Here is a 24,051-nt window from a genome sequence, read left to right as displayed (position 1 = left end):
TTGAATCTCCCTCCCCATCCACCCCTCTAGGTTGACACAGAGCCTCTGTTTGAGTTTCCTGAGCCATACTGCAAATTCCCATCCGCTGTCTATTTTACACATGGTAATGGAAGTTTCCATGTTACTCTTTCCATACATCTTGCCCTCTCCTCCCATCTCCCCATGTCCACAAGTCTATTTTCCATATCTGTCTCTCCATTGCTTCCCCACAAATAAATTCCTCAGTACCATTTTTCTAGATTCCATATATATGCGTTAGGATATGATACTTATCTTTCTCTTTCTGACTCACTTCACTCTGTATAATAGGTTCTAGGTTCATCCACCTCATCAGAACTGACTCAAAGGCGTTCCTTTTATGGCTGAGTAATATTCCATTGCGTATATGTACCACACCTTCTTTATCCATGCATCTGTTGATGGACATCTAGGTTGCTTTCGTGTTCTAGCCATTGTAAATAGTGCTGCAATGAACAGTGGGATACATGTGTCTTTTTCAATTTTGATTTTCTCAGGGTATATGCCTAGGAGTGGGATTACTGGGTCATATGGTGGTTTTATTTTATTCCTAGGTTTTTAAGGAATCTCCATACAGTCTTCCATAGTGGCTGTATCAGTTTACATTTCCACCAACAGTGCAAGAGCGTTCCCTTTTCTCTACACCCTCTCCAGCATTTATTGTTTGTAGACTTTTTGATGATGGCCATTCTGGCTGGGGTGAGGTGATATCTCATTGTAATTTTAATTTGCATTTCTCTAATAATGAGTGATGTTGAGTATATTTTCATGTTTGTTAGCCATCTGTATGTCTTCTTTGGAACAATGTCTGTTTAGTTCTTTTTCCCACTTTTTGATTGGACTGTTTGTTTTTCTGGTATTGAGTTGTATGAGCTGCTTGTATATTTTGGAAATTAATCATTTATCCATTATTTCATTTGCTATTGTTTTTTCCCATTGTGAAGGTTGTCTTTTCACCTTGCTTATAGTTTCCTTTGCTGTGCAAAAGCTTTTAAGTTTAATCAGGTCTGACTTGTTTACTTTCATTTTTATTTCCATTACCGTAGCAGGTGGGTCATAGAGGATCTTGCTTTGATAAAATATTTCTATGATCTGTATAACTAACAATCCATCAAAGTTGGTCAATGTCAGTAACATTTGCTTAAAAAGATAATAGGATTAAAACTTAATGATCTCATAGTTTTAAGTTGACATGAAGTCTAGGGAGCATAAATACATCATTGCCTTTCAGCAAGAATTTTCTGTGCTGTGTCCCCTCTGTGTTGTGGAAACCGGTTCTTACCGTGGATGGCCATCCAGCTCTGCCACCATCCCTAGTATCGGGCACCCTTCATTCTAAGTCTGATGTTGGTCTTCTGTAAAGTCACCCTTTGGTTTTGGGTTGCCCTCTTCCTTTCTTATATTTAGAGGGTTATCTTATCCTTTATTAAATGAAATAGTCTCACTTCCTTCTTTTGACCTCTTTTGAGCCCATGTAATGCTCCTGAGGGATTTTATGTAGTGTATTCCAACATAGACCCTATTATGTATCAAATACCAAAGGACAACTTTTTAAAAAGTGTTTTTATGAGTAGTAATATATTTAATAGAAGAACTGTTGCAAATCTAGCTTTATTAACTTTAATGATCTGCTTCTTTACTGAGCTCATTATATTATTGAGAATGTACATATAAATATTAGTTTTGGGAAAAACAGCTATTTCAGTGCTTATTACTAGTTGGGTGAATGCTCCATAAATGGATGTAATCCTCAAACAACTTTAGGCACTATTTATCCTCGCATATGAAGAAACTGATATATATGAACCTTAGAAATAAAAGATTTTCTTAATCTCATTGTCACTGCAGGCAATGGAAACCTATTTGATCCTTCTTAATTATTTCACAAGATAAAATAATCATGTTGAGAAAGGTACTCTGTTTTCAATTTCTTAAGAATTTTTGGTCACTAATATCTTATCATTAAAGGAAAAATTGTTATGGTCTTTCCTTTAAAATAAATATTTATTGCCTTTGTAATAGGTGGGATTAGAAAACATGCATATGATTGTTCCAAAACTTGGTTATTTATACATTGCTATTGCTATTTACTATTTTTTGGAGTAAGTACAGCTTTTTTTTTTTTTTTTAATGAACAGAGGCCTCTATAGTGACCCTTTAACTTAAATTATTATTCTTTGACCTTATATGTTGTCTTAAAATTGTCTTTAGGGGAATATTTTATCCTGTTTGTTGATTATTCAAGATTGAAAACATTTCACCTGATAGCTTAAAGATTTGTGTCTTGGCGTTAAGATGATCCCTTCATTTTCAGTATTGTTTAAATCAGTGGATGTGGGGCAGGTGACTGAATTGTTTTCTTCTCTAAAGTTTCAGTGTGTAGCTTTTGTCTCTCTTTCACATACTTCGTCAAAACTTTGTCTACAAAGAAGTGTGGATTGGGGATTTATTTCTAGAACTGTGTTAAAACACTTTGTGTAGATATTTGTTTATGAAGCTATGTCGAGTAGGTGTCATGGTTACCGTCATCTCTAAGGTTCATTCTGCTTGTCCCTTCACTCTGCCTATGTGTCCTCTGCTTGTCTGGTCTCTGCTTTCCATTTCCTCTAGTTTGGGAATGGATCTATAAGTCTCATGTTCTGTGTTGGTGCTTTGGCAGAGTAGCCTGGTGCCCAGATAGTTAAGAAATGACCCAATCAAAAAATGGGCCAAAGAACTAAATAGACATTTCTCCAAAGAAGACATACAGATGGCTGACAAACACATGAAAAGATCCTCAACATCACTCATTATCAGAGAAATGCAAATCAAAACCACTATGAGGTACCATTTCACACCAGTCAGAATGGCTGCGATCCAAAAGTCTACAAGTAATAAATGCTGGAGAGGGTGTGGAGAAAAGGGAACCCTCTTGCACTGTTGGTGGGAATGCAAACTAGTCCAGCCACTGTGGAGAACAGTGTGGAGATTCCTTAAAAAACTGGAAATAGAACTGCCTTATGATCCAGCAATCCCACTGCTGGGCATACACACTGAGGAAACCAGAAGGGAAAGAGACACGTGTATCCCAATGTTCATCGTAGCACTGTTTATAATAGCCAGGACATGGAAGCAACCTAGATGTCCATCAGCAGATGAATGGATAAGAAAGCAGTGGTACATATACACAATGGAGTATTACTCAGCCATTAAAAAGAATACATTTGAATCAGTTCTAATGAGGTGGATGAAACTGGAGCCTATTATACAGAGTGAAGTAAGCCAGAAAGAAAAACACCAATACAGTATAGTAACGCATATATATGGAATTTAGAAAGATGGTAACAATAATCCTGTGTACGAGACAGCAAAAGAGACACTGATGTATAGAACAGTCTTATGGACTCTGTGGGAGAGGGAGAGGGTGGGAAGATTTCGGAGAAAGGCATTGAAACATGTAAAATATCATGTATGAAACGAGTTGCCAGTCCAGGTTTGATGCACGATACTGGATGCTTGGGGCTGGTGCACTGGGACGACCCAGAGGGATGGTATGGGGAGGGAGGACGGAGGAGGGTTCAGGATGGGGAACACATGTATACCTGTGGCGGATTCATTTTGATATTTGGCAAAACTAATACAATTATGTAAAGTTTAAAAATAAAATAAAAAAAAAAAATCACCCCCCAAAAAAAAAAGTTAGATTGTTAAAAAAAAAAAAAAAAGAAAGAAATGAGCTGATCAACAGTAGTGTTAGAATGGAACAAGCTTAGCTGTTCCTTGTACCTCATGTTAAACATAATGAGTTTAGAGGATTATGACTCTGTGTAATGATTGGAATCTGCTAGACAGGACATCTGTTTTACTTTTTACTGATTAATTTGGTGTAGAAATAGCATCTTTTTTTGCAGTATGAAAATTATTTTGTATTCTAGCTTTCAGTGGTAGCTTATTTTCTGAAACGTGCTTTTTAGAATAGCATGTTAGTATAAAATTATCTTAATAGGACTGGATACTCTTTATTAGTCTGAAAATATTTGTTTTTTAACTGTGATAAAAGTTTCTGGGAACATTTGAATTTTCGTTTATTCTGGACAGCATTAGAATTGTTTAGTATATGCAAATATTTTCCTTTGGTTTTGTTTCCTAGGTTGCACGTTTTCAAAAAATTCCTAATGCTGAAAATGAGACAATGATTCCGGTATTGACATCAAAAAAAGCAAGTGAATTACCAGTCAGTGAAGTTGCAAGCATTCTCCAAGTAAGTTCTTGGTGGGGAGGTAGGGAGTGTATAGTAGAATGAGCCACTTAGCTAAGTGCTATCCAGTAGAATTCTCTGTTCCGCAGGTGTGTGTGGCTAGTGGTTGCCTGATAGGATGGTGCAGCTCTGGATCATTAGTGTTCCCAGAAACTGTTAGTGCTGTGTGAGGATTAGTTGGATTAGGAAAGTGATCAATTTAATTATAACATAAGTGGAGTTAGGAGTTTTATCCTTTTCTTATGTTTCCTACTATAAAAGCTAAATATAAGTTCAGAACTGCAAATAAATTTTGCTTGTGTAATTCAGTCTCTTCGTAGTTTTTCACAGTCTAATTAAACATGAGGAAAAGAATATTTAAAATTTTCTCTTCAGAATTCACATAATTTAATAATGCATTAAAAACATTGCATAACCCCCCCTTTTTTAAAGGTTTTTTTGGGGTGGGTTGTATTTATACTCTGTTTTAAAGCCACTTACTTTAAATATATTTAGGTATCGCAAGACTCTGTTATTGACCTCTATTATAAAGCTTTTGGTCAGAGAAACTACTTCAGAGATGCAAGTAATTTCATTCTATTTGATAGTTTCAAATAACAAGTCAGGAGAGGTAAGTGACTGAAGAATGTAGGTGGTGTTTGAGGACTTAACTTCATTATTTTCAGTAATTTAGGAACCACAGATTTTCTTCTTGGAATAAATGTACAGTCTAAGAACAAAAGGTAATACCAACCTCAGTTTTGATAGGCTCAGAGAACAGGAAAGATGCATAATCTTTTGGAGAAACTAATTTTAGAAGACAGTAAGACAACAGTGGGAACCAAGAAAACTAGTTAAAATGTACTTAAAATTTGCTTTCTGTACATTGTCACTGGTTTGTGTTACTCCTCTTTCCACATAAAAATCATAATTTTTTATTAATCTAGTTGCTTATATTAACATTTTTTATTGAGGTATAATTTATATAGACTACAGTGTACTCATTAAATATACAGTTTGCATTTTGGCAAATATAGCCATCATCACAATGAAGATGTAGAAAATTTTCATCACTCTAAATAGATTCCATGTGTTTTTTGTAGCTAATCCTTCCATTGCTCTTGGCCCCAGGCAGTCACTGATACGCTTTGTCCCCATAGATTAATTTTGACTGTCACAGAAGTTCCTATAAATATGACCATACCTATGTAGTTTTTCTGTGTTTTCTCCTTTGTTTTCTGCTAATATTTTCAGTAACTTTTATATATAAAATCTCATAGGCTGATCTTCAGAATGGTCTAAACAAATGTGAAGTAAGTCATAGGAGAGCCTTCCATGGCTGGAATGAGTTTGATATCAGTGAAGATGAGCCACTATGGAAGAAGTATATTTCTCAGGTATATTTTTATTTTCTCATGCTGTGTACTTTACATGTATTTTTGTTAATGTATTTTTTGACTTTTGTGAAGTTATGGAGAAAGAAAATAATATTAAAATTTTTTTTTTTACTTAATTTGTTTCATTTGTTAGTTTACTCTTCGGTTGGAATTTCTATAATTTTTAGTGTGTAAATCTTTAAGGGCTTATATCACATGGAGGTGATAATAGTAGTTTCCTTTGGAAGTGTCTTATATATATTTTTTATTATAGAAATGTTAGTATTTTTTAAAGTAATATGACTAGTTTAGAAAATTAGCAAAAGGCAATTCAGACTGCCTGGTTACAAATTCCACCTTTCTTTATTACTATTAATAGCTTGTGTGTCCCTTATTATCCTCTGAGTGTTAACTAGAAAATGGAGATAATAATCTTAGGAGATAGTAGCTATCAATAGAAAATAGCTATTTTTAATTATTAGGTTGGTGAAAAAGTAATTGCGGTTTCAGACTGTGAATACCAAATCATTATAACTAGGCTCAAACACATCTTTATTAATCAAAATAGGAACTATTGCAATCAACACATTTTTTCAATGAGAAATAAGTTTGTTTATTCTTGTAACATAAAAGTCTTTTCTTTGGTATTTGACAAACTCTTGGAAAGCATTTTCTCCTTCCTGCTGGTTGTGGAAGCATTTGTCCTTCAAAAACTTGTTGAGATGCTTGAAGAAGTGGTCGTCAGTTGATGAGTGGTCAGGAATATGGTGGATGAGGCAAAATTTTGTAGCCTAATTTGTTCAACTTTTGAAGTGTTGGTTGTGCACTGTGAGGTCGGGTGTTGTTGTGCAGAAAAATTGGGCCCTTTCTTTTGACAGATGCTGGCTTTAGGCGTAGTAGTTTTTGGTGTGTCTCATGGATTTGCTGAGCATACTTCTCAGATGTAATGGTTTTGCCAGGGTTCAGAAAGCTGTCGTGAATGATACCTTTAGCAGACCAACAAACAGTGACCATGACCTTTTTTTGGTCCGAGTTTGGCTTTGGGAAGTGCTTTGGAGTTTCTTGTGGCTTCCCTGGTGGTTTCTTCTTGGTCCATCACTGAGCTGATTGTTGCCAGTTGTCATATAAAATCCACTTTTTGTTACACACCACAGTCGGATCAAGAAATGGTTTGTTTTCATTGCATAAAAAAGAGAAGACGACACTTAAAAATGATGATTTTTTGATTTGCCGTCAGCTCATGAGGCACCCACTTATGGAGTTTTTTCACCTTTTCAATTTGCTTCAAATGCTGAATGACCATAGAATGGTCAATGTTGAGTTCTTTGGCAATTTCTTGTGTAGGATCACCTTCAATGATCCTCTCAGTTGGTCGTTGTCAACTTCTGATGACCAGTCACTGCACTCCTCACCTTCAAGGCTCTTGTCTCCTTTGCAAAACTTCTTGATCCACCACTGCACTGTACATTCATTAGCAGTTCTTGGGTCAAATGCATCATTGATGTTGTGAGCTATCTCCGCTGCTTTACATTTTGAACTCAAGAAATTGCTCGAATTTGCTTTTTGTCTAACATCATTTCCCTAGTCTAAAATAAACATAAATAGCAAGTAATAAGTCATTAGCAAAAAAACAGAGTGAGAAATGTGCATTAAAATGATGTATAACATAACCACATTTAAGAATGTATTCCAATATCAAATGGCAAAGTTAAGCGGTGCAAAACTGCAGTTACTTTTGCACCAACCTATTATATTTTATTAATATCTTAATCTTTTCAGAAAGATTTGCTGTAGGGTTTTTCTTACCTTGGTAATAAGCATGTTAGTGAAAAGCTACAAACTTCCTGTGGCCAATTTTTAGCTAGTCGAGTTAGTTTTGTCAAACAGATTCTTTTTAGTGAAGAAACTTTGTAATGCCTTCTAATCTTTAGATTCTTTTTTTACGAAGATCTATGTTTAACTTTTCTATGGGGCCTTGCTTGTTAATGAACCAAAATTTACCCTGTTGTTAAATGAATTTGTCTAAAGTAGAAAAACTGAATTTTTAGGGACGAACTTTGTGTCCATCTTGTTTTTAATGAAATATTTTTTTATGTATTTTTGTATGCTCACCTTTACTGTATTTCCGCATCATCCAGAACTTCAGGAAGTTTATTCTGGATTTACAAATTACAGTGATTTGACTTATCACTGGGTAATATGATTTAATGTTTTACTTTCTTGATCCTGTTTCAAAGCCAGAGTACTTGCATCATGGTATTGCTGTGAGAATGAAATGAAATAGTGCCTGTAATATAGTTAAGTAATAATTAGCATTAATTATTAATGCTATAATTAGCATTAAATATCAGTTGTCAATCATAAAGCACTGAGCAACTCTTCATTCCTCTATATTGAACAGCATCTTTGTTGTTCTACAGACGTTTGTCTAGAGCCTGCCATCTATCAGGTAGTGTCCTTAGCACCACGGCACAGCTTTAGGGGCAAATAAAATGATCGTGGACCTTGCTTTCAGAGTGTGATAATAACAGCTAACGTTGGAGGGTTTTATAGTATACACAGTGCTTTAATATACATTCTTGGTTAATCCTTACACAGTTTTTAGTACAAGGTAGTATTTTAGTAGATGAAGCACCTCTGGGGCTTAAAAAATTAAGGAATTGGATTCAAACACAGGTATTCTGACTCAGTTTGTGTGTGGTTTGTAAACCCTGAACCACATTGCAGATGTAGTTTTATTTTGTTAGAGCAGTTATTTTCAGTCCTCTGTGCATTAGAGTGACTTGGGGGAATGCTTTAAAAATGCTAAAGCCTGGGTCCTGTGCCCAGAGATTCTGATTTGATTGCTGTGGTGTGAATGTGGGCATTTGCTGGAAGTCCTTCACAAGATTCTCATGTGAAGCAGAGTTGTAAACGCTGTGCCAGGGAATGGAACCATAAAGGAAGTAGGAGGTGGTGGTGTCTAATTTCAGAGTTAATGATATCCAGAGGCTGAGGCTATCCGCTGTGATGGATTCTTTGCAAAGTGACCTTGCAGCTTTGACAGCTGTTGGCAGCGTTTCATCAGAGGAAGGCAATCCAGCAACAGAGCTCTGATGCTTAACTGGGATGTCCAACTGGAAGGATTTGGGGTTGTTCTGATGCTTGTTTGTTTTAAGAGCTTCTTGATTGAGTTGGTACTGTGGTTTTTATTTCTTTAGATACTGTTGTCTCTGCTAGCTAGATGTCAGGGAAACCAGTGTTGGGAAAATATACAGCTTCTGTGGCGAGGCTCTTACTGTATGCTCTTAGTTGCACTGGTGGGTGGGATATGGTTGTTCCTATGGTGGGTGGGTCAACCACAGAATTGTAATTTATGTCCATTTACTTAGAATACAGGAATGATGAGAGTGTTTGAAGTTCATAATTTAGGTATTCTAACCAGTGCTTAATATAAATCTTTATCTTAAAAGTCATTTTCCATTTATTCTAGACCCAGTAGACATTCAGAACAGCTTATTGGTTAAATTAATAAGTACTAAAAATACATGTGTACTCTTAAGAATTGGTCAATTCTTAGTTTTACATAATAATGCCCTGATATTTGTTTTCTTTTTTTAAGGCTTTTGTTGGATGGTATACAACTATCATTCATGCAAAACTGTTGAATTGCTATTTGTTTTCATTTTCAGTTTAAAAATCCCCTTATTATGCTGCTTCTGGCTTCTGCAGTCATCAGTGTTTTAATGCATCAGTTTGATGATGCTGTCAGTATCACTGTGGTAAGAAAAATATATGTATTTTTAAATTGGTAGTTAATTGTATAAATTAGGATTGGCTTTTATTTTAGAAAATGAATTGAGGGATGCCTTATTGTTTTCTTCAGGTTTGCTTTTTTTTTTAGATTCTGGTTTTAGTTGCCGTGATCTCAAGTAATGTTCAAGGGTTTGTGATTGGCACCCTTGGAAATTATTTAACAACCTGATAATTTCGTAGATGGGAAACATTTGATAATAATTTTCCAATTAAATATTTACTTTCTTTTACTTTCCAATTGAGAGTATGTTTGACTAGTTGTGAACTAAAGCCTGACATTTTTGAAATTAAAAATATTTAACAATGCACTGTATATTTACTGTGTAAGATTTTGTTCTTTCCAGCTAGGTTATTCTAGTTTTCATCTTTTTTTTTTCTTGCCCCTCTGTTTCATTGTAGTATAAAATTTTATAGTAAGTCTAAGCATTGATTAAAGCAAGTGTGTTTTGCTTAACTGCACAGGAGAAATGAACACAGAGCTTCAAAGTCTCCAGCTTTTGCTTGTGGACTCCTGGGAGTCTATGAGATTCTTTTAGGGAGCATGTGAGGCCAAAACTACTTTCACAAAGCTAAAACATTATTTGTCTTTTTGCTATAGATATTTGCATTAATGGAGCAAAAGTGATGTGGGTAAAACCATTAGAGCTTCGGTCTGAATCAAGATAGTGGCTCCTATCTAGTAAACTGTTTAATACTTACTGTTTTCTTTCACTGTTTCTCTTAGTAATGTTTTCGATAAAACAGTAAAAATTAATTTTACTGAATTTTGATCCTTAAGTATATACCTTTTTATTGTTCTTTGTGATGAAATATGAAGTACTCATTGAGGTATGGGGATTGTCCCAAGGAAAGGTTGTGTGCTGAAGTGAAGTAGCCTTTTACTCCAAAGAATGACTGATACACAAACTGTGGTTATTAAGACTTGAATAATTGGCATACTTTTTTTTGAAAGTGAGTGAAATAACCTTTCACTACAAGAGAAACAACGGACAGAATTTGTTACCAATAGTAAAATTCAAGCTTTCAGTAGTAACTAGAACTTTGCAAAATTTTTATGCAGGATAGCTCCCCTATTTTAAGACCTTATTCTAATGAGATCAGTAGGGATTTCAGTGAATGTGATTTTTTTTTAACAATTATAAAATGCGTCAACACTTGGAAGATTTGAATAACCCAGTGAATCAACCTTTTCTAAATGACCTGTGCATGATGATACAAAATATTCATTCACAATAGTAAGGAGACTGATTCTAATGTAACAGACTATGAAAAGTTCACTGATCTAGTTTTAGATTCTACATTGCAAATTACTTTTAAAGTTACTAGCAGTTGTCTAATTTTGGTGTAGTAGCTAAGAATAAAAACCGCAATTATTTGAAAAGGCTTTTAAAATAAACTCCTCCCTTTCCAACAGTATCTGTATGAGGTTGAATTTTTTTCATATACTTGAGCCAAATTAACATGTCAGTAAATTAAATGCAGAAGCAGATAGGAGAATGGAAGAACCCAAATGAATTTTATGGCCAACCCAGTATTAAAGCGGACACCAACGATAGAAAAATTGAAAACACTGCCACTTTTCTCACAATTTTGGGAAGGGATATATTTTTCATAGGGCTTCCCTAGTAGCTCTGGTAAGGAATCTGCCTGCCTATTCAGGAGACATGAGTTTCATCCTTGAGTTGGGAAGATCCTCTGGAGAAGGAAATGATAACCCACTCCAGTATTCTTGCTGGGAAGTTCCATGGACAGAGGAGCCTGGTTGGCTACAATCTGTGGGATTGCAAGAGAGTTTTTCATAAAAAATATTGTGCGTGTTAACATGTAATGGGCTTACGTTTTTTAGTAAGTTAAAACCCAGTAATTAAAGAAGTATTTAATATGGTAAATATCAGTAGCTATTAGTCACATAAACAAGAGCTGGTCCTCAGTTTGTAAAGGGATCCTGGGATCAAAGCGTTTAAGAAACACTCCTGGGGAGGCAGACTCCTGTCAGCTGTGGGTTTTTCCACCCCTAGGCCTCAAGGCAGAATTGTGAGTCCTTCCCTGGCTGTCCTGTGCTTAGTGTCTGGTATCTTGGGGCTGCAGAGTCAGAAAAATAAAATATGATTTAATAATTATTTCAGAAGTTGCAGTGTCTGATTTAAAAAACTTGTTTCTTTGTTTTGTTTAGGCAATACTTATCGTTGTTACGGTCGCCTTCGTTCAGGTGAGTACGTCTATTTTGATAACATCATAAAATGGTATTTTAGTTAATTGCTTCAAAACATCAAGTTGGTTTATGTTAAAATGTGTAATTATTGGGGGATGGGTATGTTCAGAATAATTCGCTCTGTGTTTTTGAAATAATTTCAGAAACAATAACTCTTAAAGGAAGTTTGTGGAACCAACACGACTGCTTTGATTTAGGCAGTGGCATGAAGAAAATCTGGTTTTCTATTTGATGGTGTTTCTATTTAAAGTTAACTGAAGCAGATGGAAACAAAAAGTACAGAAATAGAAATAAAATCCAGCAATACTCTTTTAAATTTTTTCCAGTTAAAAAATTGGGTCAGGGTTCAGACTCCTTTTCATCCATGGAAGGGATGTTCTGATCTGGATCGAACTCCCCCATTCAGCACAGGCACTGAGACAGTAAAGAAAATACATGAAAAGGAACCCTGTTTAAAAAAATTAATGTGAATATTGTAGAGATAATGTCTGAATTTCTATTGACTAGTGGAGAAGGCAATGGCACCCCACTCCAGTGTTCTTGTCTGGAGAATCCCAGGGACGGGGGAGCCTGGTGGGCTGCCGTCTATGGGGTTGCACAGAGTCGGACACGACTGAAGCGACTTTAGCAGCAGCAGCAGCAGTGTAGACATAAATAAAAATATGGGCTTAGTTTTATGTTTCTTTAAATATCTAATAACTTCTGCAGGTTTTAGAACAATGTTGGCAGGTGTCATTTGATGGTTAAAAATTTGAAGCATCGTTAATAAGATTAGAAGAATTATTCTAGTTTAAGGAAAACTGTAATGTGTCATTTGAAGTTCATGTTTATAATCGAAAGAGCATATTTTAAGTGGCTGTGGTTATTTTCACATCTGTGATATATTCCTTGGATATTTCCTGTCATCATACAGGTGTCCTGTGATAATCTCTAATTTAGTAATTTGTTTTATAGCCACCCAGTGTAAAAATGCCGGTTGGAATCAGATTATCTGCAACAACTTTGTGAGTTGCTTTAGTACACCATCAGGGATCCTGTATCTAGGAAATGCTCTTATGTTTTAACATAAAAATTACCTTAAGGCAGGTTGAGGGCTAGTTTAGCAGAGGTCATTCCAGGCTGGGTCTCCTTCATGGTCGTTTGCATGGTATGACCGACCCATTGGACCAGTAGCTGGAATGCTTTTGCGTCACTAGTAGTGCTACAGACGTGTGGAGTGGCTTGCTTCATAAGAATTCTTACAGAATTATCATTTTGTATGGAAGACCTTATGGGCTTACCTGGTGACTCACTGGTAGAGAATATGCCTGCCAATGCAGGAGAGGCAGGGTTTGATCTCTGGGTTGGGAAGATCCCCTGGAGAAGGAAATGACAACCCACTCCAGTAGTCTTGCCTGAGAGATCCCATGGAGGAGCCTGGGGGGCTGCAGTCCATGGGATTGCAGAAGAGTTGGACATGACTTAGTGACTAAACAACAACAACATCAAAGACCTTAATAGCTTGGTAAATAACTCCTACCCTCAAAAAAAAGTTCCACAAAATGACGATTTTAACATTGTATGGACTTTGACCAAAAATGGTGTTGCACACCTTAAATCTTAATGACTGAAACCATCTGCCAAGTATCTTTATGATAGGTCCGTTTGAAGGAAAACTCAAGAACAAATTGAAACATTTATGAAAAGCCCAGTTTCAGATTGGTAGTTCTGATTTTTTCATACAGATGTGAGCCTTTTCCCCAAATGTGCTTATGACAGCACAAAATATTCTGCAAGTGACAATTAAAATCCTCTCTACAAGGGTCTTATTTACTCTCTGTTGAACTTACATTAATGCTTTGTCAGAAAACTGTCAGAAATCTTTCAGAAAGTCTTCATTTTTTAGTATTATTTATATTTGTGTTTTTACCTATATTTTATAAGAGTGCTTTTTATAGTCTTTTAATGTTTATATTCTGACTCCACTATCCTTTCTAATCTCCATTTCCCATCCCTGTTATACCTCCTTGCAGCCATAAAAATAGCTAATTGTTCTGTATAATTACATATTGATGCTGCCTTTACAATAAATTTAAAATTTAACTTTTAGGTGTTCATTTGAGATGGCTGTCAAGTTTTTGGTGGAATGTTGAAGGATCATTTTGATACAGTGATATCTTTGTAGTTGTAGGGAGTAAAGGCTAAGATGTTTAAAGAGGGAGGTAAAGATAGGGCAGCTTTTGTGTCTTACATGACTAGAATCTAGGACTGGTGAGTATTTTCTAGCCTTTTATGGAATTTTTGGAAAACTTCTAAATTCCTTAATATCCTTAGTATAGTTAGGGGAGGCGTGTCTGTAATTTTTTTTTAAATTGAGGTATAGTTAACATACATTGTTAGTTTCAGGTGCCCTACATAGTGATTTGATACTTGTATGCCTTATGAAGTGATCACCATGATAAGTCTAGTAACCATCTGTCCCCATACAAAATTGTAATGTTCCTTATGCTGTATATTGCACTGGGTGTCTTGTGATTTTTATATTTACAGATTTACCTTACTCTCACATTTGTTCCTCTTGCCTTAGTAGTAAAGACAGATTTATTTCTAAGTTATTCTTACATAGCTTTGCATCTTCTATTTGAAAATGTTTGTGATGAATGTGCAGTTTTGATTAGTGCTACCGCTGCAGTCATTTCAGAACTCCCCCCACCCCAACTTTCACTTCCATTACTCTCCCTACTCCTTCTCCTCCCTTTTTAACCTTAGATCAAAAGGTTGGTGTACTTAGTGCAGAATGAGACAAAAACAGCAGTGATGTTGCATGGAGTGAGACAGTCCATGGAAGTTGGACTAAACAGTATAGTATGTTGAAGGATGTCTCTGACTCTCAGCTGTGATTATATGGATGGAGGAAGACTGAGCTTCACAGAGTTAGGGCTCCTGAGAATTTCCACTTTGGGTGATTCAGAGTCTTGGGAAACATGTCTCTTGGGGTAGGGCAGCCATGTCTCCTTGTTTAATTCATGTTTCTCCTACACAGACTTATTTCACAAACCTTTACAGTTGCCATGGGCGTGAATCTTCAGTGCCAGTGTTATTTGCATTTAATTGTCTGACTTCCTTGGTCATTGAACACTGAAAGTAAAATTATCTTAATTATGAGGCTCAGTAATCTTAACTTTTAATGACTGAAAATTATATACTCTTTGGTTACACTAGTATTAGTTTTCTTCACTTTCTTACCAGAAACTTGACCTTAGGTTTGTACACTGAATATTGAAATATAGAGTTGAGAATATTTAATTATAAAAGATTGTTTGGTCACTATAATTTAACATTATTTAATAAAGGGCAAGTGCTTTTGCATGGGAGTATAAGTAAACAAAAGATAAAAATTTGGAGAAATGTTAAAATAATGGTTTAGGTAAATGTTTAAGTCTAACATAGCATATGTTCTTAAGAATGTGCTTATTGTGTTTCTTTATAAATATTTTTCCTAATATTCTTTTTTTTTTTAAAATAGGAATATCGTTCAGAAAAATCTCTTGAAGAACTAAGTAAACTTATGCCACCAGAATGCCATTGGTATGATCCTTGTTTCTGATAACGGATTTCTACTCTTAAAAGTAGAAATTAAATGTGACTAGTACAATATACCTTGTGGCCCAAGATTTGTCTGAACATAAGGTAGAAGCCATTAATCTGACATGAAAAATTCATGCTCTATTCATTATAGCAAGTTGTACTATTAAAACTTTTGTTACTTCTAATTTTATTTAGATTATTGAGACATGGATTTATTCAGCAGATACCTTTTGTATGTGACTGTGTGATAATGCAATATATTTTTCCCAGGCAAGCCCACTAGAAGGAATTTCTTAAAGTAAGTGGTCTTGCTTGCTTTCTTCAGCTGTGGCTATTTCTGTTTATGTTACAGTGTGCGTGAAGGAAAATTGGAGCATACACTTGCACGAGACTTAGTTCCAGGTGATACAGTTTGCCTTTCAGTTGGGGACAGGGTTCCTGCTGACTTGCGCTTGTTTGAGGTGAGTTTGATGTCTTAGTCTGTTCGAGCAGCTCTAACAAACTACCACAGAGATAAATTTACTTCTTACAGTTCTGGCACCTGGAAGTCCAAGATCAAGGGAACCAGCATGGTTGCATCCTGGTGAGGACCCTCCTCCTTGTTCATTGCTGGTGCCTTCTTGCTATGTCCTCATATGGTGCAAGGGGCTAAAAAATATATCCAGACAAACCTATAATTCAAAAAGATAAATGCACCTCTGTGTTCATAGCAGCACTATTCACAATAGCCAAGACATGGAATCAACCTAAATGTCCTAATCCATTCCATATCCACAGGAATGGATAGATATTTGTTTACAATGAAAGTACATATATACAATAAAATACTACTCAGCCATGAAAAAGAATGAAATAATGCCATTTGCAGCAAAAAGAAAGATATATAACCCCATGTGATATTGCTTATATGTGGAATTTAAAATATGACACAAATGAACCTATCTTTGAAATAAACAGACTCAAACATAGAAAACATACTTGTATTTGCCAAGGGCATGGGGTTTAGGGAAGGGATGGAACAGGAGGTTGGGGTTAGCAGATGTAAACTATGATACATAGAATGAGTAAACAACAGGGTCCTACTGTATAGCACAGGGAACTATATTCAGTATCCTGTGATAAATCGTAATGGAAAAGAATAGGAAAAACAATAGAATGTATAACTGAATCACTGTTGTATAGCAGAAATGAAAACAACATTAAAATCAACTGTGTTGTTGTTCAGTCACTAAATTGTGTCTGACTTTTTGTGATGCCATGGACTGCAGCATCCCAGGCTTCCCTCTCCTTCACTATCTCCTAAAGTTTGCTGAAACTCATGTCCATTGAGTTGGTGATGCCATCCAACCATCTCATCCTCTGTCTCCCCCTTCACCTCTTGCCCCAGTCGTTCCCAGCATCAGAATCTTTTTCAGTGAGTTGCTCTTCACATAAGTTGGCCAAAGTATTGGAGCTTCAGCTTCAGCATCAGTCCTTCTAATGAATATTCAGGGTTGATTTCCTTCAGGATTGACTGGTTTGATCTTAACTGTTCTTTGAAATCAACTATACTATTTTTTGGGGGTTCTGAAATCACTGCAGATGGTGACTGCAGCCATGAAATTAAAAGATGCTTACTCCTTGGAAGGAAAGTTATGACCAACCTAGATAGCATATTAAAAAGCAGAGACATTACTTTGCCAACAAAGGTCCGTCTAGTCAAGGCTGTGGTTTTTCCAGTGGTCATGTATGGATGTGAGAGTTGGACTGTGAAGAAAGCTGAGCACCGAAGAATTGATGCTTTTGAACTGTGGTGTTGGAGAAGACTCTTGAGAGTCCCTTGGACTGTAAGGAGATCCAACCAGTCCATTCTAAAGGAGATTGTGCCTGGGTGTTCATTGGAAGGACTGATGCTGAAGCTGAAACTCCAGTACTTTGGCCACCTCATGCAAAGAGTTGACTCATTTGAAAAGACCCTGATGCTAGGAGGGATTGTGGGCAGGAGGAGAAGGGGATGACAGAGGATGAGATGGCTGGATGGCATCACCGACTTGATGGACATGAGTTTGGGTAAACTCCAGGTGTTGGTGATAGACAGGGAGGCCTGGTGTGCTGCGATTCATGGGGTTGCAAAGAGTTGGACAAGACTGAGCGACTGAACTGAACTGATACTATAATTTGAAATCAACTATACTAAAATTTTAAAAAATGTATAAGAAAAGAAACAACTTTAATTTAAATGAAGGCAAAAAATAGGAATATTTTTTGGACCGAAGGACAAAAAAGGACAGAAATAGGAATATAGAATAAGCAGTTGGCTCAAGTGGAGAACAAATAGTAGGAAGATGTATAGAATCCCACTGTATTAGTGCTTATTTTAATTGTAAATGTGTTAAATATTCACTGAAAACACTGAGATTATCAAAGTAGATATAAAAAAGTGACATATCTAAACATGTTTTAAAAATTTTTTCCCTTAAATATACATCTTTCTCATAGAGTCTTTTGAGGTGTCCATGTAGTGAATCGGTAGATCTTTATGGGAGTATTATGTATTGTGGGAAACACAGAGAAGGTGTGATAGAGTTCTTAGGTAAATGAAAGAGAAGTACAAAAAATGGAGTAGAAAATTTCGGTAAGGGAGAGGTTACTTCTGATTGGAGTGAAATGAGAGAATGCCTCAAGGCAGCAATTGGTCTGGTGGTGATAATTGACAGGTGGTGGTGGTTGTTTAGTTGCTCAGTCATGTCCAATTCTTAGCAACCCCATGCATGGACTGTATGTAGCTCATCAGGCTCCTCTGTCCATGGGGATTTCCAGGCAAGAATACTGGAGCGGGTTGCCATTTTCTTCTCGAGGGGACCTTTCCAACCCAGGAATTGAACCTGAGTCTTCTGCAAGTCTCCTGTGTTACGGACGGATTCTTTACCATTAAGCCAGAGCCACTGGGGAAGCCCAATCAAAGGGTAGTACTGGGTAGAGATGGAGCAGCTACAGAATTTAGAATCTGCAGAATCACCATGAGTGTTCTGGTATGTGATCCAGAGCTGGAGTAGTTAGGAGTAGATAGAACATATCTGGTGGAATCAGAATCCAGTGGAGTGTTGGAAACCAAGCTCTGCCTCAGATTTTATTGTTTGGGATTTGTCTTTGAAGGTCATAACCAGCTGGCAATGATGTTACCTTTAATCTTGCCACTAGGTGTAGGATCCATTGAAGGGGCAGAGTTAGGCACCTAGTGAAAGGAGACCTCAGTCCATGAGCCACACCAGTCTCATCTATAGCAATTGACATGTTCGGAGCTTTCATTCTTTGAATACCTACCATCTAGTCAAGGCTATGGTTTTTCCAGTGGTCATGTGTGGATGTGAGAGTTGGACTGTGAAGAAAGCTGAGCGCTGAGGAGTTGATGCTTTTGAACTGTGGCGTTGAAGAAGACTCTTGAGAGTCCCTTGGACTGCAAGGAGATCCAACCAGTCCATTCTAAAGGAGATTAGTTCTGGGTGTTCTTTGGAAGGAATGATGCTAAAGCTGAAACTCCAGTACTTTGCCCACCTCATGGGAAGAGTTGACTCATTGGAAAAGACTCTGATGCTGGGAGGGATTGGGGGCAGGAGGAGAAGGGGACAACAGAGGATGAGGTGGCTGGATGGCATCACCGACTCGATGGACGTGAGTCTGAGTGAACTCCAGGAGTTGGTGATGGACAGGGAGGCCTGGCGTGCTGCGATTCATGGGGTGGCAAAGAGTCAGACACGACTGAGCGACTGAACTGAACTGAATGTGTCCCAAAACATGAGTGTTCTCATATGGAGGTTATGGAAAGCCTGAAGGACATTTGGAATTATAATAAGTACAAGCTTCATTTAATCCTGGAATAGAGAGAAGTCTTTTTTCCAGGTACTTAAAAATTTATTCTTTGAAAGATATCAGATTGCTTTAATTGTTGAGTGGAAATAATACAATACAGTAAGTATTGAGAATGTTAATTTTACTTTATTACCTTCTTTCTCCCCTTAGTAGGTCTTTCTATATCTTTCTTACTCATTCTTGTCCCTTCCTCCTATCCTTGATATTTAGTTAATGAAAAGACCTTGAATTATTTTTCCTTAGAGATGTAGTAGACCTGTCACTTAATATAAATCCTCTTCTCTGCCTAAGAACCCTTATTTGAATCTGGGAAGTTTTGGTTACCATTTGTTCTGGAATACTTCTTTTCTTATTCAGAAGCAGACTTCCTCACTGGGATAGATAGAAGAAAATGTTTCCCATTACAGTATAATGACATAGAAACTTCAAAACACCATTTGATTTGGTAAAGTATTTAAGTGCTTTCATTTACACAAGGGTGGTGCAGTGGTGAAGAATCCACCTGCCAATGCAGGAGACACAAGGGATGCAGGTTCAATCCCTGAATTGGGAAGATTCCCTTTGAATGGAAAATGGAAACCCACTCAGGTTTTCTTGCCTGGAAAATTCCATGGACAGAGGAGCCTGCTGGGCTACAGTTCATGGTGTTGAGAAGAGTCAGACACAACTGAGCACACGAGGGCAGCAGCACTTGAGAATTATCTCAAATAACTAAAATTATCACATGCATGTAGAAAAATGTCAGAATATGGATTCGTACATATTTTATCCATTCAGCAAATAATATATTAAACATACAGTGTGAATTTAATAGGAGAATATTTTCTACATTTTAACGCTTGATGCTGTAAAATTGAGAAATACATGCTTTGTGGAGTATTTGATTAGTTGTGATTGTTTCCCCCCATCTGTTAGCTTTTCAGCACTTCATCAGCACATGTTTTATTTGGCAGTGCTTTGCTTAGGTTGATTTTGTTTCAGTTAATCCACTTTACATATATAGTTGACCATCTTTAATTCCTTCTGATAACTTCTCTCTCCTATTCATTTTACCTACTACTTGGTACCACAGGCAGGTTTTTGCAACTACTTTGACAGTAGATTGGGGCAACTTTACTGAAAGAGTTGAGCCTTTTTTTTCCCTAGACTTAAATGTGTTGACTGAAGGCATAAGAAAGCTAATGAGGTACATTCCTTTTCTAGACACAGGTTACTATCTTTGATGTAATTAAATTGGCTTACTGGAGTGTTGTGTTGTATGCTGAATATGGTTGTGGTGAATGATTATCTAAGGCTAGCTGGTTGGTGCAAACTTAATTGCAGTTTCGGACTGTGAATTTTAAATCCTCGTAACTAGACTCAGGTACATCTTTATTAATCAAAATAGGAACCATTACAGTCAACGCATTTTTGCCAAGGAGAAATAAGTTTGTTTATTCCTGTTGCAAAATGTTGGACTGAGAAATGCCAGGCTAGATGACTCACAGCTAAAATAAAAATTTCCAGGAGAAATATCAGCAATCTCAGGTATGCAGATAATACCATTTTAATGGCAGAAAGTGAAGAGGAACTAAAGAGCCTCTTGATAAGGGTGAAAGAGGAGAGTAAAAAGCTGGTTTAAGATTCAGCATTCAGGGAACTAAGATCATGGCATCCAGTCCCATCACTTCATGGCAAATAGATGGGGGAAAAGGTGGAAACAATGAGAAATTTTCTTTTCTTGGGTTCCAGAATCACTGTGGACTGTGATTGCAGCCATTAAAAGATGCTTGCTCCTTGGTAGAAAAGCTATGACAAACCTAGACAGTGTATTAAAAAGCAGAGATATCACTCTGCCAACAAACATTCATGTAGTCAAAGCTATGTTTTTCCAGTAGTCTTGCATAGATGTGAGAGTTGGACCATAAAGAAGGCTGAGCACTGAAGAACTGATTGTTTTGAATTGTGTGTTGGAGAAAACTGTTGAGAGTCCCTTGGACTGCAAGGAGGTCAAACCAGTCAATCCTAAAGGAAATCAACCCTGAATATTCACTGGAAGGACTGATGTGCTGAAGCTCCAGTACTTTGGTCACCTGATGCAAAGAGCTGACACTTTAGAAAAGACCTTGATGCTGAGAAAAATTGAGAGCACGAGGAGAAGGGGGTGGCAGAGGATGAGATGTTTAGATAGCATCACCGACTCAATGGCCATGAATTTGAGCAAACTCTGGGAAATAGTGAAGGCCAGGGAGATCTGGCATGCAGCAATTCATGGAGTTGCAGAGAGACAGGACTTAGTGACTGAACAAGAAAAATGAAAATGTTTCTTTGCATAAAAATCCGTGGTTCGGGATTTGACGAACTCTTAGAAAGCATTTTCTGTCTCCTGCTGGTTGTGGAAACGTTTTCTCTGCAAAAAGTTGTCGAGATGCTTGAAGATGTGGTAGTCGGTTGGTGAGAGGTCAGGTGAATATGGCAGATGAGGCAAAACTTTGTATCCCAGTTCATTCAATTTTTGAAGTGTTGATTGTGCAATGTGTGCTTGGGCATTGTCGTGGAGAATTGGGTCCTTTCTGTTGACCAGTGCCAGCTGCAGGCCTTGGAGTTTTCTGTGCATCTCATGGATTTGCTGAGCATACTTCTCAGATGTAATGGTTTCACCGGGATTCAGAAAGCTGTAGTGGATCAGACAGGCAGCAGACTATTAGACAGTGACTGTGACCTTTTTTTGGTGGAAGTTTGGCTTTGAGAAGTGCTTTGGAGCTTCTTCTAGGTCTGACCACTATATTGGTCATCGCCAGTTGTTATGTAAAATCCACTTTTTGTTGCATCTCACAATCCAATAGAGAAATGATTCATTGTTATTGTATAGAATAAGAGAAGATGACATTTGAAAATAATGATTGTTTTTTTGATTTGTGATTAGCTCAAGAGGCACCCATGAACTTTTATTGGATTTTTTTCAGATTCCAGTTTTCTTTACATTCCAAATGACTGTCAAATAGTTGGCAGTGAGTTCTTCTATGATCCTCTCAGTTGGTCACTTTCAACTTCCAATGGCCAGCCACTAAGCTCCTCAATTTCAAGGCCCTCGTCTCCTTTGCAAAACTTCTTGAATTACCACTGCGCTGTATGTTCATTAGCAATTCCTGGGCCAAATGCATTGTTGATGTTGCTTTATGACCCATTTTGAACTCAAATAAGAAAATCACTTGAATTTGCTTTTTGTCTAACACAAATCCCTAGTTTAAGATACAAAATAAACAACAAATAATGTCACTAACAAGAAAGCATAAAGCAAGAAATGTGCATTAAAATAATGTATAACAATCACTTTTATTAAGAATGTATTCCAATATCAAATAACAAATTATAACAGTACAGAAACTGCAATTACTTTTGTATCAACTTTATATATGAAACAAACTCTTCATTAAAGTGTAAGGGAAACAGAAGACTCCTCAGCCTTGGGATATTATTAATTTCTCACAATAAAGAACTTGGATTTCACTTAGGAAAAAGCAAGCCCAGGACTTCTGCTGTATAATTGTTTTCTTGTGGACGTGGACTGTGGCCAAGGTTGCCACTTCAGCATTGTCACTGCTGCAACTTGGGGGTTCCTGTCATAATTTCTTTGGTTCATATTTTAGCTATAATTCTTAATTGGGCCTGCAGTAGCATCTTTTCGGTATGTTCAGTGACCTGACTGCTATATAACTTTTTTCTGGTGTGTTTTGGCTGTGTCTTAAGTCAGTTTAGGCTGCTGTAATAAATATGATATACTTGGTGGCTTATACAACAGACAATTATTTCGTTTGTTTCTGAACAGTGGGAAATCCGCAGTCAAGGTCTGGCAGAATTGGGTTGTTGGTGAGGGCTCTCTTTGTCTTTCAACCTTTCTGCTATATCTTCATATGGTACAAAGAGTGATCTCCGTTCGTGTGACAGTGCCCCTGATCCCATTATGTGGGCCTCACCCACGTGACCTTCTCTAATCCTGATCACCTCCCACGGCCTCATTTCCAGTTACCATCACTTCACATTGGCGTTTAGGGCTTCAACATGAATTTTAGGGGGACAGAATTCAGTCCATAGCAGGCTGAACCTATCTTTTGTAAAACCCCTTTTAAAGAAGATTAATATTGATAACTTGAAGATTTTTGTATTGTGTTTTCTTGCCTGAGTCAGTTTTCAATAGCCAAGGAAAGAGTGAATATGTGTTGGTGGCAGTAACCTTACCAGTATGGGAACCTTAGAATTATTCATGGAGCTGGGATAGTAAAATTTAGAGGAATTGAGTTTATGGACATGTTTTCTAGTTTTTTTACCAAAGGATTTTTATTTTAATTTTTAAATAGTAGTTGAAAAGAGGCATCCTGGCCAGATAACTAATTGGTGGCTGCCAAAGGATTGGGCTTCCCTGGTTACTCAGATGGTAAAGAATCGGCCTGCAATGCAGGAGATTTGGGTTTGATCCCTCAGTAGATAATATCCCCTGGAGAAGGGAATGGCTACCCACTCCAGTATTCTTACCTGGAGAATTCCATGGACAGAGGAGCCTGACAGTCTATCGTCTATAACGTCACAAAGAGTCAGACACAACTGAGCAACTAACACTTTTGAGGGATTGGTCTGATAGTGACTTTAGATAAAGCAGTCTTATAGATTGCATGTATTTGTATAGTAGTACATTTTGCCTTTTTGGAAGCATAAAATATTTTTCATAATCTTCCAGGTAAAGTCTATATCAGTATTTGAAAAAGGAATTCTTTGTAAGAGAAAACAATGTAATAGAGGAAAAGCAGGTTACTTTTGACTGTTGAAAATATTTTACCTCTTAGCTGAAAATTTGTAACTAACCCCAAAACATTGACTGAAATATACCAAGATTTTTCTTTACTTGGAGTTCTGAAAGATCAATTCTGTTGACACTTTCTTTTGTGGCTTATGTGCCACATATCATTCTTTGAAACTGTCCTCACAATCTACACATAGGATACAGTTGCTACTTCTTTTTTCCCAATCCCAATTTTTGATAG

The 24,051-nt window shown here is 36.9% G+C and overlaps 1 protein-coding gene across 3 annotated transcripts in view; it reads left to right on the top strand.

Annotated features, from left to right (window-relative positions):
- ATP2C1 (ATPase secretory pathway Ca2+ transporting 1) overlaps positions 1 to 24,051 on the top strand; it is a 153,272-nt gene that overhangs the window by 71,987 nt on the left and 57,234 nt on the right. For all 3 annotated transcript variants that reach the window (XM_055569700.1, XM_055569698.1, XM_055569699.1), the window contains 6 exons: positions 4,148 to 4,258; positions 5,515 to 5,631; positions 9,282 to 9,371; positions 11,579 to 11,614; positions 15,123 to 15,184; positions 15,537 to 15,645. In XM_055569700.1, the coding sequence (XP_055425675.1) occupies positions 4,148 to 4,258; positions 5,515 to 5,631; positions 9,282 to 9,371; positions 11,579 to 11,614; positions 15,123 to 15,184; positions 15,537 to 15,645 (525 nt within the window). The remainder of the gene's footprint in view (positions 1 to 4,147; positions 4,259 to 5,514; positions 5,632 to 9,281; positions 9,372 to 11,578; positions 11,615 to 15,122; positions 15,185 to 15,536; positions 15,646 to 24,051) is intronic.

This window comes from Bubalus kerabau, chromosome 2 (assembly GCF_029407905.1).
Source record: "Bubalus kerabau isolate K-KA32 ecotype Philippines breed swamp buffalo chromosome 2, PCC_UOA_SB_1v2, whole genome shotgun sequence".
In the NCBI taxonomy this organism is placed as follows: domain Eukaryota; kingdom Metazoa; phylum Chordata; class Mammalia; order Artiodactyla; family Bovidae; genus Bubalus; species Bubalus kerabau.
Note: the sequence above shows the minus strand (reverse complement) of the source record. Positions and strands in the feature narration are given on the sequence as shown.